Genomic DNA, 18,679 nt, shown 5'->3' with positions numbered 1-18,679 from the left:
GCAACTAGATGCTTGGTCAGCTGGGGCAAGCACGGATTTTTATGTCCCCTTGTAATATTAAAGGAGAGGTTAAAGGGTGAAATTTGCGCCCTACCTGGTCCGGCACACCAGACCCGTCTGCTCCCCTTCTAGTTGCGGCCCCGTATGAAAGCATCGCGTTGTACTTAGAGTATGTATCGAGTTCGACTGCGTAGCAGATAAAACGGTTGAAAAGTATTTACTCAAAAAATAGTGCAACACATTTTTTGTTTCAGTTCTGAAAGCAATTTTATTTTCAAAGAGTTATGCAATAAAATTTATACAAAAGGCACACTGGTATGTAAAAAAAATCTAACATGAATGGTCGAGGGCAATGGAAAAAAAAACACGAGAGATAGAGAGAGATAAATCGTGTATTACAAAAGCTGCCCAAACTGATGAACAGGCACGTGGCCCCCCAGTAAGCATTCAAAAATCCTTTTTCAAAAGGTTTTTCCACACTGAAAATGGATCAAATCAGAAACTTTCCAAAACAAATAACAAATACAATGAGGGGCAAAAAAAAAAAGATAAAAAAAAAATACTACCATTAACGGATTAATGTCGGTGCACAAGAAAACGGGACGTCACATTAATCGCGGGGGCTTCACATTTTGATGGCACTTGAGGAAGAAGATCACGACGAGCGGTGCTTTTTCTTTTACAAAATACTTCAAATCGTGAGGTCACAAAAAAAAAATACTCGCAAATATGATGTAAGGCACGCAGAATGATTAAAATGGTTTAAAAAAAAATGTATACATATGGCTATAGCATTATAATATAAGGCACGTGGATTGCTGCATAATAACATTTTAGCGAAAAGAATGAGCACATGATTTCAACAGACAACAAAATCGTGCGATGGAGAAAATAATTTAAAAATTTGTGCAGTTTCAAAATACAACTTGAACAGATGATTCAACCATTTTTACAAATACAACAACTGTAAAAACTCGCATCACAGGAATCATAGATTTCATAGAATTACCGACGGAATCGATGTGGAGAGTGCGCTTGCTTTTCCGATGCGTAAAATTGTGCGTATTATAATAATTTAAACTTATTTTGCGTGTGTGTATATAAATACAGTACTTGCGTAATTTACTTCGTGCGTATATATCATCGTGCTGTAGGTGTTTGTAAATCGAGTCAAATTGAAAGTTCAAAAAGAAACGATATTGAAAGAGACTTGAGCTTCAGACATCGAAACGAAACTTCGATATATTTCTGAGAATTTCAGAGAAAACGAAATATTTCTGATACAATAATCCGTTCAGTAATATCAATATAGTGTTTATTATATGAATTTCTGATCCTCTGAAACGCGGGTCTTCAATCATTTCCGGGTAACTAGCGCCGTTTGTGCTCAACGTAACAAAAGAGCACCCATATAGGGACTCTGACACGTGTTCAAACTCAGACAAGCGTAGTGTGAGTTCTTGAATGCAACTGGAATAGGGTAGTTTTCCAGTGTGTCGATATCACAGGCGTACGCAGGAGGGGGGGGGGGAGAGGCATAGGGGATCGTTTGGTCATTTTCATCGAACCACGGCCATTTTCTGCACGCGAGGGATAATAAGACCGGGGCCCATACAATTTATTTCCGATTCTGAACGGCAGCCTTTTTTTATACTCACCGAGAGGTTAATGCGCTAACCCCTCTGTCTGGGACTCTTTGTGGTAGCGATCTTTTCCTGTGGTCTTGTCGTCGTTTTTGTTGTACCCCGCATCAGGAAAGTTTCTGACAAGGATGAACCAAGTATTAAATTCGCGACACCTCTAAAAATATCCTTTGGTGCTTTAGGTGAATATCTTATCCACCTATGCTACCGCGCCCACGCATTGGGAGTTGTGTGTGTGTGTGCCATTCCCCCTCCAAATAATTAAAAATTAAATATAAAACAAATATTTTTGTAAAATAATTAAAATATATCGAAAGTCATTTTATATGCTACTAACTAAAATTCCTGGCGCTGTCGGGTTTTCTTGAATTACTGGAAGGATTGAAAAAATTGACAAACCATTGTAAAGGCATATAAATGTCTCAAACGTATTGCTAGGGAACCCCGGTAACCAAAGTAAACATTCCGAAAGTGGTTGTTGAGGCTCAGAAACCATTGTTGCCCGACAGTTTTTAGCCATTTGGGGTGTTTGCCCAGTTCTGACGAACTTTTAAAGTAGCCCATCGTTCAAGTCGGGTCTCGTTTGATATATATGTAAAATTTGACGACGATCGATCGAAAATCGTTGTATAGAGAACACATCAACACAAACAAATATTCAATTATATACTCGTATATGTAAATTTTGATCATTTTCTGTTAACTTAAGCGCTTTTTTAAAGGTTTTTAACTGACAACAAATTTATCTCCGCTTCCCATCCAATAAAAAACTTAGTGCTTCCCCGCCAAATGTTGATCCTACGTACGCCTCTGGGGTGTCGATCAGTTTGAAGGTGTCTCTCTGACTTGAGATAAGGAGTTAGTGTAACAAAAAAAGAAAAAATATTCAGAGGGTTTCGATTTTTTTTAAACTACTAAGAACATTGACGTTGATTGAATTTATTCCAAAGACGATCATTAAATGGACGTCCTGATCAATTTCTTTTTCTCAAATATTGCTAAAATTTAAAAATGACATTTTTCATGATTAAAACGGCATCGTTCATAAAAAGTTGAAAGCACTTTTTGTTTCAGTTTTGAAGAAAGATGGTTGAGATGCAATTTTTGACAAAATTTGTTTGAGCAAATTCAACGCATGTTGGAGTTGCGTTTGTTCCTGGGTACTTTACGGATACTTCTTTTTTCTCGTAATAAAAATAAAAATAAACATTGTTAAAACGAGGTACATCATGATGTTGTGACATTATCCGTCCCTTGTGACGACGAACACGATGAAACGAATGTCAATACAACCGACAAATGAGATGGCAGCCTGTTTCGTTCGGATTACATCAACAGTTGCTGTTCTTCGGAGGTTTAGGCATGTGTCTCTTCATGTGTAAGGCCAAATGATCCGAACGGGCAAACGCTCTGCCGCATGCCTTACACTTGAATGGTTTATCACCCGTGTGTTTCCTCGTGTGACGGGTCAGTTCGTCCGATCTTGCGAATCGCCAGTCGCACTCTGACCAAAGGCACTTGTAAGGCTTTTCTCCTGTAAAGACACGCAAAAACAAATCAATCAAATACCATTTACAATAGGCTCAGATCTAATTTTAATTTACTAATAAGTAATTTCTTATTGAGTTTTAAAAACAGTGAACGAAATTATTCAGATTTGATCAGACAATCCTATACAATTCATATGTCATTATTTGAATATTTTTCTGATTCCGGCATGAATGAGTATGTGTGTTGTACGTACGAATTTTATGACGTACATTACGTAGAATTTCAGAAGGTGGGGGGATAGCCAATATTCTTTCTAATCACAAGCACGTTTATGCCCAGCATCAGAAAAAAAAGAGTTCGAAAATTGACGCATATACTTAAATTAAGACCATGTGATGTGATTTTTTGAATTGAACTTGAACGGAGACGGCTTCATCTACCAAGACTTCGTGAGCGAAAAATCGCGATAAGTAGTGAGCATTTTTTGTTATTAGCAGTAGGGTTGAAGAAGCCTGCATTATACCATAGGTACTCGAACATCTGCACGAAGGCCAATCTGGCTCATTCGATAATTTTACCGGGCTCAAAAGTAAATAGAAAGTATATTATCATTTTGAAATACAAATTCCCGCTCTATATTTTAAAATGCGCAGAAAGTAACGGTAATTATACAGAAAAGACCACCAGTACTGTATATACAGTCTAATCTTGCTTTTACCAATACAATTACAGAGGAAAAATCTCGTTTTAACGAACACTTTTCTAATCCCTCAGAAAAGTTTACATAGGGACAATGCATAAACCTTTCCTTTGTAACAAAATTTCGTTATAACGAAGTGATTTCTCTGGTCTCTTGTAGTTCGTTATAACGCGATTAGACTGTTTATTTATATTGATTTCATCAGTTTTCCCCCGTTGGTATTTGGCTTTTAACCTTATGCGATCCGGTATTTGAATATATATGGCACGTACATGATGGAAAAACTTCATTATGCTAATTTTTCTTCCCCCTTTTCTTATATTTTGGAAAGTACATCTTTAGTCACATTTCAGTACAAAATACAGCTATATATAAGTGTAATACATTTTCATCTAGAAAGAGCTGATTGAACTAATCAACTAAAAGAAGTTTAGTTGAACTAATTAAAAAAAAATCCATTCCAATTAATCAAAATTGCTGTGTTGATAGTGGTTTTTTTTTTTAAATATGCTAACATATACACCAATTTACATCCGTATTTGTAAAAAAAATATTTCAATACGTTTTGATCAGTGTTAACCCACAGAGAGGAAATAAAAAGTAATTTATCTCTCGCTTATGGCCAACGCTCCGTAAAAGTAAATGTATGCGAAATAAGGTCTACGAGAATGTTCTCTACGAAATATGGTGCACAAAATACTACTAGCTATAATATGGCCCACACACACCGATGTTTGCTCAATCACGCGTTAGTTTTGGAAGGCATTTTTCATTATTGTGCCTTGGCCGAATACAACCAAGCACATTATATATGTACAATAGAAGCATTTTTTGTGAAGAGAGAATTTGTTGCGTTGCGTCGTTGATAGAAATCGTGAGGGAATACGCTCGAATACAAAATGTTCGAGTTGGAAATCAATATCGAAACCAGACTTGACATCATACTCGATCAAAAGGGGAGGAGAAAAAGGAATGAATTTTTAAGCGCACCTTAATTTCTGCGCATAGCCGTACTATATTCATGACCCACATTAGATGTGAAATTTGAGCAGCAAGCTGATCAAATGTTTAGTCTGGGGAGTGAACAGACCAAAGATGCCGATCGACCTCGGGAGGAAAAAGATCATAAAATTGGGGATCAAAAACCTTAATCTTGGTTACTGAATTGATATGTAACTTTCGGTTATAAGCGCAAGAAGGAGCATTATAAAATCGCAAAACCGGAACAAACTTTCTTAGGAGAGGTTTTTTTCTTTTGCTCCCCCCCCCCCCCCCCCCGTACTGAGATAGACGTATGCACGCATACAGGTAGGAGAGAGAGAGAGAGTTGGAGGAGCAAGTGGAAGCGGGAATCTCCTAAGAAAACTTTGGGTGACTTTTAAGATCAAACTTCTTCTTGAAGTTCCTTTTTTCTTTGTGGCGATCCGAAGATATCGCAGGAAGCGGCAGTAGAAAAGCACGCTTCCATTTACTCAACATCCCCCCCCTCCCTTTCCGAATTCGAATGGAAAGAATTTACTTCATTTTTATGCGCATAGATAAGATAGATACGCAGATGAAAAATCGTCACAGGATCCCCATCAAATAGTGCAACAACCAACCGACTCTTCGGTGGTGAACCAATCCGTCCTTGATAAATGAAATAGTTTACAATAGGTAAACAGGAGTGTTCGGGGTAAAAACACCGCCCGTGGAAACTGTTGGTTTTTCACATGAGAGAGAGAGAGAGGAATGGAGCATAATAAGATCTATTTGGCTGCCGAGGAAAAAAAATGTTTGCCGTAGTATCATGTGGGTACACTGATTGATAAATGAATGAGACCCGCTGACGTCCGTTTAATGATAAATATATCCTTGATACAGAGATGGCGAGCTAAGAAAAAAAAAAAAAAACAACAAACGTTAATCCCAACAAAATTTGATTCGAGAACGGAATCGAGGTGTCGAGACCCGTATGGGAAAAAACGTTTCCGTTTCTTCGATTCGCTCTTCAGCAGAAAAACAATTTCTCAATAGGATCATGGATCGTTCAAACGAAAGATACCGTAAAATACGAGAGAAACGTTTAGATTCAATTTCAAAGATGGAGTTGATGCGATAATTAAAAAAAAGGAAGCTCTATTTTTTTAATGATGATATTCCATTGCGTACATATATTATCTACCCCGCCAATCACACTCATATTTTATGAATGTTTAAAAACATTCATTTCGACCAAGCAACTGTGGAGACAATCAAGAGATTCCGTGAGCTTGGATGAGAAAACAATCTACTCATTATTTTTAAACTGACATGAACTGAATATTATTTTGTAAACGGACCCGTGGCCTTCATTCATTTTATTAGCCCAGTAGGTCCATGAAATTCATCTTATTGACGAAAAGAGTCCGTCGAGCATATAAGGTTAATTTAGACCAAGTATCTACAAGCTGCTGCTCGTAAAAAAAAATTGGTGATCACTAGGGATATATTCAAATTTTTCGTGTTCACGTAATAGATAGGATAAATGCAAAACGCGCGAATAAATGCAAAAATTTGATTTTTTTTTTTGCTACTTTTTTGCGTAATTTCCATAATTTGCAGTTTTAATTAAAAGCGAAATTTTTTTGGCCGTAATTTTGCTCAGTATTTGCACCTAGCTTCCTATTTATGGGCTTAAAAGCCGATATTCTCTTACATAAACTAGATCACCTTATTGCATGCGATTGTTTTGCAAGATATGTACTTGATTCAGACAATGTTTCTTCAGTTTTGAAATGAAGTTCCGACTCATAAAGTACGAGTTCAGTTGTGACTTTCGCTTCTGAGTTCTGTGAGAAAATATGGAACTAATTGACAATTTGGAACAATCAAACTATCCATTTGCGGAAGTTTTGTGGAGTAGAGAAGAGAATCAACAGTTTTGAAATCTTTTGAGCGACGAAGTCAAAGGAATTTTTAAAAAAAGACGAGATTTTGGCAAATGAGAATGGTGAATTGAAGAGGGTCACAATATTATGCTAAAAACAAAAGCACATAATTATTCTCTGAACACGACATGCAAGGCAACGAATGAAGCCCACCAGCATATAAATACTTTGGCCATCTGAAGCCGCAACAACACCTACATCATTCTTTGTATCTTAATTTATTACTGGAAGTCTTTTACAAAAAATATGTTTTCAAAGACGTGACACGTTATAGAGAGAAACGATCATGTTTACATACAGTTACTTTTAATGGTAAACCAACAGACTTTAAATGCCACCAGTGTAACTCGAAATGTGAATTACTTCGGCCACATAAATATGTTTGGGCCACGCACACATACGTACCATGTTCTTGCATATACCGATTTCTTAGAAATTCTCCAGAGGAAAAACTATGAGTTGCATGGTACGGTTAAGTAGTTGTAGTAGTAGTAGACTTCAAATGCACAAAAAAAATGAATGTTAGTGCTTATAAACTTTTTAAGAAGGGCACAGCTATTAATTTAAATTAAAGACATGCCGCAATCATACTTAGGAAAAACATTGTGTCGGTTTTAGCGAATGCAAAAATTTCAATTTGAAGGGTTTTTTTGCGAATAAATGCGAAATTTCCGATCTCAAAACTATTTTTTTGCGAAGTTTTGATTTTTTATTTGAGAAATTTACGTATCTCTAGTGATCACTGAAGCACCAGAGTGTGAGTTTTTGTTTTACCTGTGCTTGAAGTGCATTTGAAATATTTTTAAAATTCAATTTTCTCAAAACTACATAAACTATTTTTAAGTTCAGTTTGAGTTAAACTCGAAAAAAAAAACCAAATAAAAAAACAAACCGGCAACCAAAATCCTGAAAATTCTAATTGAATTGTACAAAAATATCCACAGAATTGGGGAAAAAAATATGCAGAGCCTAAAGTGAATAAAATTTTTTAAATGTGTTCCCTTAAATGTGCAGGGGATTTTTTCCCATAAGACAGCACGGAAGCCAAGATCATGAACCAACCATTCCCTCTAAAACCAAGTAACAATGCGAATTTATTCAGTGGGACTTAAATGAAATGATTCAATTTGGGTGTCGATTACGAGCATGAAATGAGACACAAGCGTCGTTTTTTCGGGTGCTCGCGAGCAGCAGGCTGAAGATGCTCGACTTTTACTCGAACGAAAGCGAACATGTCGACATAAGGGTACGTCCATACTGCACCGCTTCCCGCTTCTCGCTTTATTGCTTAAACGTGGCAGTTGTAGAAGGCGAGATGATCCCGCGCGATTCTAGCCGGTGGTGGCTATAGTGCACCGCTCGCGGGAGCGTCTGCCTGCATGAGCAGTTGGCATCATGGAGCTATCACGTGGGAATCTATTGTGTTTTTGTTGACAACAAAAAATATTTATCATAAAATTAAACATGAAAGAATGACGAATGTACATAAAATGAATAGGACTCGCCTTGAAGTTGCAATGGGTTCAGTGTAATCGCTAATTATAGTTAATTAAATAATTGATAAATTAGCGATTTCACTTTTAGTGCCACAACAAATTTTCGATTGGAAAAACAAGAATTAATCGTTACAAAATTCCGCTTGATTTAGTTTTATCGTTAATTAGTTTATTAACGATAAAACTAAATCATGATCGATAATTAGCTAATAAACTAATATCTTTAGTTATCGTTAATTAGTTAAAATGATTAACGATAAAACTAAATCAAACGGAATTTTTATTAATTAACGATATCGTTTTTATTCTGTCAACTAATTAATTAACGATTAGTATTAACAATAATTATTCATAAAAACTCCGTTGGATTTAGTATGATCATTAATGATCCTTAATTAATTAATGATTTCGCTTATTATTGTCATAACTAATTAACGATTAGTATTAGCAACAATTATCCAACAAAAACTCCGTTGGATTCAATATAATCGTTAATTAACCTTAATTAACGATATCGCTTTTATTATGCCATATTTAGTTCACGATTAGTATTAACAATAATTATTCGTCATAAAAACTCCGTTGGATTCACTATAATTGTTAATTTTCCTTAATTACTTAATTATTAACGATTTCTCTTTTATTGTCATAATTAATCAACGATAATTAATCATTACAAAAACTCCGTCGAAATTTACTATTCCACTATAAAACGAGCACTTAGAGGAAAGTATCCGTTTTAAAGTGCAAGCGGTGAGCCGGTCGAGCGAGAAAAAGAAATAATAATTCATTCCGGTTAAAGCGAGTAAAAGCCGTTTGAGCCGGTAAAAGCAGGTAGGCGAGCGCACTATGGCCGCCTCAATGAGTTTTCACGATCTTTTTTCAGCCGCGATAAAGCGAGTAGCGAGAAGCGGTTCACTATGGACGTACCCTTAGACAAAACGAAATCATTTCGAATATAACAAGAATATTTCGCGTTGTCTTTATAAAGAAGCCACTTCGAATCCTATTAAACTTTGATAATTCGGGCCGCGTTGAGGGATTTTGCGGGCGGTGTAGAAACACTTTTGTGGCCCTCTACAACAGAGGCTCTTGGCCTTTTGTGTTCCACGGACTCTTTGCAACAACAAAATGAGATCCCTCGGATCCCATATGCCAGTAAAATGAAGGTCACGGACCCCTTTACAAAATAATCTTTAGTTTATAGCAATGTAAAAACAATGTGTTAGCCGTTTTCTCATCAAAGCTCACGGTTTCCCTTGAAATCTCTCCAATGAGCATAATAGGCCCGAGGACCCTTGTTTAAAATCCACTGCTCTAAAATATGTCTGGGCTCCCGCCCTCCCAAACGATCAAAAAATATTTTTTTTAAATCAAAATTACGAAAGAAAATACCTTTATATGTTATGATAATCAATTTCTGTTAATATTTCAATGCTATTCGAAGGCTAAGAACTCAAAATTTCCTTTTAAGAAACTCATTGTGACCCATCCTCTAAGCCATATAATGATAAATCCTTGGCCCGTGGTCCAAATGTGGCAGGGGGGGGGGTTTGCTGATGTGGCCTGCCCCCTCAAACCTAATTTTGTAAAAATAAACTGAGCGGCACATTTACAGATCGCTTAGGTGACACGCGACACAGTTCCAGAACACTTAAGCGATCCGTGGCACATTTAGAAATCCCTTGAGTACTTAAGTGGTACTTAAGTACTTAACCCAGTGCCTCTCTACATCACTCAAGTTACCCGCGGCATATTCCCAGATTACTTAAGTGATCCGCGGCATAATTACGGATCACTTGAATGATGCGTGGCGCAGTTCGAGAGTACTTAAGCGGCCCAAACACATTTTTAGATTACTTGAAGGATCCACGAAACATTTAGAGATCACTAAAGTGGCTCTCCAGGAGACTTATCAATAGGGAGATTGTTAGTTTAGGTGACCACAAACCACAGTTCAGGGTGCCATTAAGAATATTTCCTATTTTTATAAGGGGTGGTTGATGACCCCTTCATCCAAACAAACTAACTTCCCCTTGTCATCAAAAGTCAGCAAATCGGAAACCCGATCTAAATTTAGAGCAAAATTTTTCTCTCTCTCCTGTGCAAAAAAAAAATCCCTCTTTGTGTGTGTGTGTGAAGATATGTTTTTTTTTTTTGTTAAACCGGGGGGCATTCAAATTTTCCAATTACTCAAGTTTTTATGAATTTTGAAAGTATTTACGAATTTATGGGACACACCCCGTATTTCAGTTTCAAGCTCCAGTTTTCAGGACCTCGAATTTTTTGTACCCAGTGTGGCTTCACCCTCCACAAAAAAAATCGAAATCCCTGCGCGTTGTTCATAAAATTTTATTTTGTACGAGTCAGACAAATCAATTCACCAATCCTTAGGAAGCCTACGAATTAATAAAGGAAACGGACAAAAATTATCGGTATAACCCTCCTGTAAAACGAAGTCAGAATACTGATATCTCCGTTCGAAACTTATCCCTCCATATTCAGTATTAGTAGTACACATTAGGTTGTTCAAAACCGGGTTCGAGGGGTGGGATGGAAAAGTAACCCCCCAAGAACGGTAACCAAACATATTAAGGAGGTGCGTGCACGTATACGTGCTCGCGCCCCAAAGTCCTCCGGTTCCAAATTCAAACAGAAAACGGGAAGTTGAGATTCCGTCTCTTTAGCCACCTGATTCCCCGATATTGTCCCCTCATATCAACCTGATTAATGGTTTGCAAAAGAGAGAGAGAAAAAAAAACCCGGGAATATACAAGAAAAAATCTTATTTGTCCTAAAAACGTACGCGGCCATTTTTTTCTGCTTCTTACTTCCATACATACATATCTGCATGTGTAGGAGATTAATGGTGAATTGATAGTAGGGGGGACACACAATCCCAGGTATTGGGGGGGGGGGCTTTGCATGGGGCGTGAGTCTTCCATGTACACGAAGGGATGACACAGAATACGCCTCCGAAAAAAAAGTCCAGAAAATGGAGTTCGTCTTCTCCCTTACCCCTGTATGAGTAGTTTCTTTTTTTTTTTTGCTTCTTGAACGTATTTCCCCCATTTCTTTCGCTATATGTGCTTTTTGTGTGTGTCTTTGGTGACAATAGTCGATCATCTGTAACGTGAATTTCCCATAAGTGTCACTTAGCGCGAGGAAATTGATAATTTTCACATTGAAAAGGGGGCCGAATAGAATGTCACGCAGAACTGGACAGAATCGAGCTATTTTTAGACCTAAAGAAAAAAAGAGAGAGGGGGCCGAAGAATTTACATCTTGCACTCGTTTAATGTGTACACGGCCGATACGAGTCCACTACCAATCACAGGCGTACGCAGGACAGGCTTTTAGAAGTGGAGAAGCATTATAAATTGAAAGAAATCTATCTATATATATATATATATATAATTGATTTTGTGTGTGTGTGTGAGAGAGAGAGAAAGAGAGAGAGGGCTACTGTAAAAGTTTGTCAGAGCTAGGCAATTGCCCGACACGGCCAAAAAAATCTCTCGGGCAACAATGGTTCCTTGGCCTCAACATTGACTTTTGGAATGTTTACTTTGGTTACCGTGGTTCCCTAGCAATTCGTTTCAGACATGCATATGTCTTTGCAATGGTTTGTCCTTTCTTTAATGCTGCCAGTATTATGTATAATAGTTTATTCCTTTGTAATAGTTTGTCACTTTTTCCATCCTCCCAGTAACTGAAGAAAACCCGGGCAGCGCCGGGTATTATAGCTAGTTGATTATAAATGCGTTCTAGAGTATTTTCTTTGTTTTAAAAAAAATATTCTAAAATCTTGAACCGTCTTTGGGAAAAGCGGACACGAGCTTCCAATAGTTCTCGCTTGCGTTCGCCCCTGCAGCGAATACGAATATTTCTAAAGCTGTGCAGTGATACCTCGGCTAACGAAGATAATTCGTTCCAGAATCACGTTCGTAGCCGAAATCTTCACTAGCCGAAACGCGATTTCTCATAAGTTTCTACGGGAAATCGTTCAATCTGTTCCAGATACAGCCCAAAATGTAAAGATAAGTTTTTAAAACACCAAGGAGCGCTCTAAAAAAATCAAAAACTGGCCGAAGACAAAAATGAACAACTTCAAAATTGTATAAATTAGCATTTGCAGGAAGATGAGGCACTGAAGATAGTTTTTCCCGTGTACACAAGCAACACCAGCTAAAGCTAATACAACCCAGTCGAGTCGTAGGTGTTCGTGCTTATTAGTGATTTGGTTAGCTCATTTGTGTGTCGGATACATACAGATCATAGACTTAAGATTGCATAATGTCGGTTTATAGTTATACAATATTATGTTTATGACGAGATGGAAAAGATAATCTCTTAGAATGTCCATACTGTTCACTTTGATGCTGAGTCTTGCACTGAAAGAACACGTGCTCTGAAAACACAGGCTGCTTTTTTAAATGCATTTTCTATTGGGTGATTCTTTCACTTCACATGAAATGATTAAAAATACTTTCAGAAGGAGAAGTAGGTACACCTGGAAAAAGATTCCGGAGTGAACATGAGTTAAAATCGGGCCCGAGTGATAGTAATTCTGATGATGATTGGCGCGAAAATTCAGCTTTTACGACGCGGCTGTTTTATGACAGCACGTGCATCCACATCAACGAAAATGTTCGTCACCCAAATTTCGCATTCGTTAGCCAAGGCAAAAAACCACGAAAAAACATTCATTAGCCGAAGTATCAGTGTAATTGGTTCGCTGATTGTGTGTGATTGCGTTGCGAATTTCTGTGATCTCTTAAATGAGGAGTTCCGTATTTATTTTCGAGAAAATCTTTCGGACCATCACGTGAGTAAATATTCGATGAAAAATTCCGCATGGCTAAACCAAATGCTGGTGTTTTTTTCCCACCTGCCGTATTAACCGGATTTTTTGTCGTATTAGCGATGATTCATCCAAATGCCAACAAGAGAGTTGTATTAAGTTCATCAAGTCCTTGTTCTGGGCAATGGTCACGTGCGACACGCTTTTTCGTGTCTGAATTTTACTTTTCTAATCAATGATTATAAAAAGCAATAGCGCGCATTTAAATAATTCCACACTTATACCGATATGTACGAATATATTAATTTTTTTCTGCATGATAACGCAAAATATAGTCTGTAATTTTCGTCAAGTATAGAGAGAGAGAGATGATGCTGTTTCCTCGGCCCACATTACTTCAGGAAAAATATTTTTTTGGAGGTTATGCCGATATAAACCTTTAGAAAGAAAAGTTGGTCGTTATGTCAGGGTTCCCGCAGTTATTGCATGTCTTCTCCGCGAATCGAATCCGGGTCTTTCACTCAGCGCATCACACTGCTAATGTTTGTTATAAGGAAAAGAAAGTTGTGTCTCTGGTTTATTTGTTAGAGCACTTGTCCGATATGCAAGAGGTCTCCTGCTTATACAGGGTGATTATAATTAAAATTTCCGTACTGCTAGTACTTTTTCACTCAACCGATTACGGCCAAATTTTTAGGATATCTTAATGAGACCGTGAGAAGAGAGATTTATGAAATAAATAAATAAAAGTTCAATTTTCGACCACCAGGTGAAAAAGTAATGCTCTATTTTATTCAATTCTCCTTTTTCCGTCCAAGTAGTTTCAATATACTGACGCTGCTCAGACAAATTTAGCACCCGTCGGCATACTGACACTACTCTGATACTATCCGTTCTGGAGAACGTATTCAATTGAAACTTGGTGCATACGCTATATGGTCCATGGCGAAAAAGTAAAAATCAATAAAAAACGCCACTTTTTCACTTGGTGGTCGAAAATATAACTTTTTATTTAAATTTCATAAATCTCATTAAGATATACGAAAATTTTGGCTGTATTCGGATAAGCAGTTTTGAGAAAAACTACCCAGAGTACGGGGACCTTTATTATAATTACCCTTATCTTCTATGGAAAAAGAGCGCGGGTCCCGGTCGAATTGATGATATGGAAAACGATGCGGGGTCGATTCCCGGAGAAGACACCAATTCTATTTTACCGCATACCAACTCCGGTCATAGGAAATAGCCATACAGAAATTTCCAACCAGAGGAGTTGGGTGGGAAATGAAGGCTCCATCCACATCGGTGGTCGCTCCAGGATCGGTAGGTAAAGAACTTGCTTCTAACGTTCTATGCCCAGATTCGAACCCGGAGGAGAAAGCTAACGTTCCTTTCTAAAGGTTTGTGTTCGAATAAGATCGAGAAAAATCTCTTTCCTATCGTCAATTAATTTTGTAAATCAGTGGTGAAAATTAGGATGGAGGTTGATACGATACGGAAAAATAAGAATCAGGATATAAATTGATAAGTGGGAATTCGCTTCGATTTCTGTTTCAAAGTTTAATGAGGAATAATTAATATAGAAATGGAATCTCTTATGAAATCGCCTTTACTGATAATTGAGAACCAAACAAAGATTTGTGCACTTGACTGAAATGTACAATATGATCCAGTAAAACTCGAATCAACAACTCAAGTTCTACAGCAGTGTTCTTCAAATAGCATTTATTCGAAGACCCCCCCTGGTGAGGGAATCAAGGACCGACTAGGTGGGACCTTAGCAGAAATGATATAAAATCCATATATGACATACACCTTCCTCTCGAATGACTATGCCGTAAATTTCAAACCGGTGCTCCGCAGAACTCTTGGGGTTCCACGAGACTTTTGCTGAGGTTTGGCCGTCTCAAAAGCTGTAATAATTTTTATTGCTGTCGCTATAAAATGACCCAATAAATTGGTTTACTTTTTACGGGGTAAATTATCTCTCTGGCGTGAACTAAAACGTTGAAAATCTGGACTATGGCACGGCATAGGTATAGCTGTCTCAAGAGCACCATATCTTCCCCTTCCCCGGGCAAGTGATGTTCAGGGGCCTCTATCTGGCTAGAATTACCGGCCTGCCGGTTTAACACACTTACTCTCGAAAATCATAGTACCACATCCCATAATCACGAAACTCTTCTAAGCGCACGACCCAGGTGGGCCCACGCTTTAAAACGGCACTGAGCATAGGGGGTCCTTGGTCTTCTCTGTGTTTATTTATTTTACAGTATTGTTGGTCGAGTAGACCTATACAAGAGATGCGTTTGAATGTGGTACATATGAGGGGGTTGAAGTATGGACGAATGCATGGCAGTCGACTTATCCTCATTTTGATAGGAGAAAAAGGTTTTACTAGAATTGTTACCACGGGTTCCCATGTTAAAAATTTTGTGATTTCACTATCTAGTGGCGAATTATTAGAGCTGAGATTTAGTTAATTTTTTTTAATGTAACAAAGCGCAAACATACGTACAGACATAAGTATATAAATACAAACATAGTTAAACATAAAAAAACATACTTAGCGACCTCAAGAGACTCGAAGGTTCTTTCAACAGCTTAGCACTTCTCGATTGCATTTCTAGACTTAAGTAAGAATTGTTGAAAATGTGACTGATGAATGTTACACCGCTCCGACTTACCCCCTCATATATTGTTTAATATTGTACGAAAATTTAGTGATTGTGGGAGAATCCACACAATAGCGGAGGGGAGTTTGTTCCATTCAACCATGTATAAGGAAAGTAGCTGTATATTTAAAGCAATGAGTAGAAGCAAAAATGGGTTTTTGGGGATGGTCAGGTCTATTGGCGAAGTAGGGTGGCTTAGCTAAAATTTTAGAAGTATCGAAGTTTAGATGACTATGGAGAATCTTATAAAGCATGGTTAATCAAGAAATAAGTTGGAGAGTAGTAAGAGGGTTCTCGTTCAAGTTCGGAAACGGAAACAAAAGAGGACAGCAGGTCCAAAAGATGCCCAAAAGGACTGTGATGACTGTAAATCTCTAGATTGCTACCAATTTAAGTAGCCGGTTGGAGGAAAAAAAAGTTTAATGTTCTACGATTAATTTTCTCTATTTCAGCGCTTCAGTTTGATTTTTTTAAATAAATCGGTGATATGAAAAAATTCAAATCAAAGGTTGCTTCTCGTCAAGTTTACTTGGATTTTCGGCGTCATAAACGAATAGTATATGTATAATCTTTCTTGTATGTTTTTCTTTGTTTACGTCTTGTGTTATTCATGCGTGTGTCGTTAAATGTGCATGTTGCTAACATGTAAAACAATACGTTTCCCGATAACAATCACCAAAAATCACTCGCTCTACATGTGAAAGCCCGAATTTTTCCGTAAAGCGTACCACATTAATCAGGATTAGACATATTTCTGCAAGATTATTCAAATATTCCCATAATCTTTGCATTTCATCTCCTTTCTTCTTCCGTAAGGATAGAAGTAGTATGGAATGTAACATGGAAATTTCTCATCTCGATATTTTTTTTTCGTAAATGAAAAAACGAGGAACTTGCGATTATATGCATCGCATCGGAAGTTCCATCAAAGCAGGGAGGGATACGATGATGGAGAAATAGTAAAAAAAGAAGAACACCTTGTTATTTTTTTACTTCTCCTCGAAGAAGCAAAGAAAAAATGGCATAATAGCGCTAAAAGCCCAAAAAATGACACGTGCGGATTATGATAATCCTTTAAAGGCCCACTTTTCCGCTCTTTCAAGTTTTAATCCCAACACAAAAGAGTGCATCTTATATTCCAAAAATATTTTTGATTAGAGTAGGTTACAAAAGCAGGATCAGAGAAATTCAAATAATTCAGGCAACCAACCAACCGACCGACCCGGGGAAAAAAAGAAGAGATCCCGAAGGAACTGTTCGTCTCAGTTGCGGTTGAGCTCAAGGGATACCTTTTGATGCCAAAAGGGGTGGAAAAGATAACAGTTTATCATGGATTTAGCTCCTCAGCACACCTATGTCTTCTTATTGTGACTAGCGGACGTTATTGTGGCTCGTGTTATTGTTAATGCTTGTACTACAAGGTAAAGCTATTCCTGTTGGTTTAATGGTTGTTGAAAGCCCGTTTTTATAATGTAGATGGGAAAAAAATTGAATGTTTTGCTCTTAAATACTCGAGCGAGAGAGAGAGAGAGAGAGAAAAAAAAAAGAAACGGCGCTCTCAGGGTGGACGTCTTTTGTTGATGAGCATTTCCCACAGAGCCGCTGTGCGTTTGATCAGTCGCCCTTTCTTCTCCATTTGCCAAGTAATTCATCCAGAAATCATCCTAACTGCACAAAATAGTATGCCCACGTAAAAAATAAAAAAACAGCGTAACATAAGCTAACAACAATGGCTTTTACATGTTCCAGTATTCGCGAGTTATGCATATGTACCGTATTTTCATTACTGATACAGTAATACGTCGGGTGGAAGTTTGTTGACATTTCCGCCAGAGGTGAATGATCAGCGTCATTTGAACTGATCCATGCACATACGGTTTCGATAATCCAGTTTCCAAGAAATGATAAAAAGCTCCTCTCTTTTGAACTCGATGAATCATTTTTGCCTCGGAATTTCGAATCCCAATCGCCATCGATCTATCTTGAACGTGGTTATTTTAGTCTTACTTATATTTTCGGCTTCATGTGAGCCTAAAACGTATTTAGGTACGCAACTCACTAGAAATATCGTTTCGCTGTCATTTGTTTTTTTTAAATTGGTTTTCGTGAACCCCTGAACGAGCAATCATACCTTCCTCCGGAAGTACGTGTACCACTGCTCCGGAATATTATGTTATATTCCCTTCTATTCACGGTTTCAGGGTACATTAAAAATTGCTGATAGTTAATCTTTCTCGGCACAGTAAATGTTTCTACGCAACTGTCCCTATAAGAGGGGAGAGGGAATATCATTAGCAAATAATGAAAATTTCTACACTGACACTCTCGAATGAAAGCTTTTGATAATACTCAAGGATATTATATATCACAAAAAAGTATAAAAAAAAAGTAAAAATAACACGATAGATCACCACAAAAAAATCGAATTAAAAGAGAAAAAGGAATCAGTAAATCAGTTTCTTTTGTAAATTGATTACCTGTGTGGATCCTCTGATGAGCTTTCAGATGCGAACTTTTGGTATAAACTTTGTTGCAGCCTGTGTTAGGAGAAGAAATACAATTTTGTTATGATTGAATTTGAGAAGGCATTCAAAGAAATTCACTTGCATCCTATAAAATCTCAAAAGGAAATAAAACGTTATTGAATTTTATCTCAGGTTTATTTTTCACACAAAAAATACAAATACGAAAACAACAACAGGTAAATTACCAAAACAAAGGAGAATTTCTTTTGCAACTACACACTTGCTGATACAGTCGGACCCACTTATAACGAAGTCGGACAAATCAGCGAAATCATTCGTTATACGCGAACTTCGTTATATCTATACCGCTTAAAAAATGATGCGATTAAGCAAACTAAAGCATTTTACATGCACGATACACATTTTTCAATGATCTGAGCATTCTTAAAATGAGAGAGAGAATAGGTTAAAATGATATATATATATATATATTTTA

The 18,679-nt window shown here is 37.3% G+C and overlaps 1 protein-coding gene across 1 annotated transcript in view; it reads right to left on the bottom strand.

Annotated features, from left to right (window-relative positions):
* Positions 1-251: 251 nt before the first annotated feature.
* LOC149069452 (uncharacterized) overlaps positions 252-18,679 on the bottom strand; it is a 78,857-nt gene continuing 60,429 nt past the window's right edge. Inside the window, exons 3-4 of the mRNA XM_089249754.1 lie at positions 18,196-18,255; positions 252-3,177 (exon numbers count right to left, since the gene is read on the bottom strand). Of these exons, the coding sequence (XP_089105880.1) occupies positions 2,975-3,177; positions 18,196-18,255 (263 nt within the window). The 3' untranslated portion in view covers positions 252-2,974. The remainder of the gene's footprint in view (positions 3,178-18,195; positions 18,256-18,679) is intronic.

Source organism: Pholcus phalangioides, unplaced genomic scaffold, assembly GCF_987345545.1.
Source record: "Pholcus phalangioides strain wild (caught in Gottingen) unplaced genomic scaffold, Ppha-v1.0 ptg000022l_1, whole genome shotgun sequence".
Classification (NCBI taxonomy): Eukaryota; Metazoa; Arthropoda; class Arachnida; order Araneae; family Pholcidae; genus Pholcus; species Pholcus phalangioides.
The sequence above is the reverse complement of the archived record's forward strand: the minus strand, read 5'-3'. Positions and strand labels throughout refer to the sequence as shown.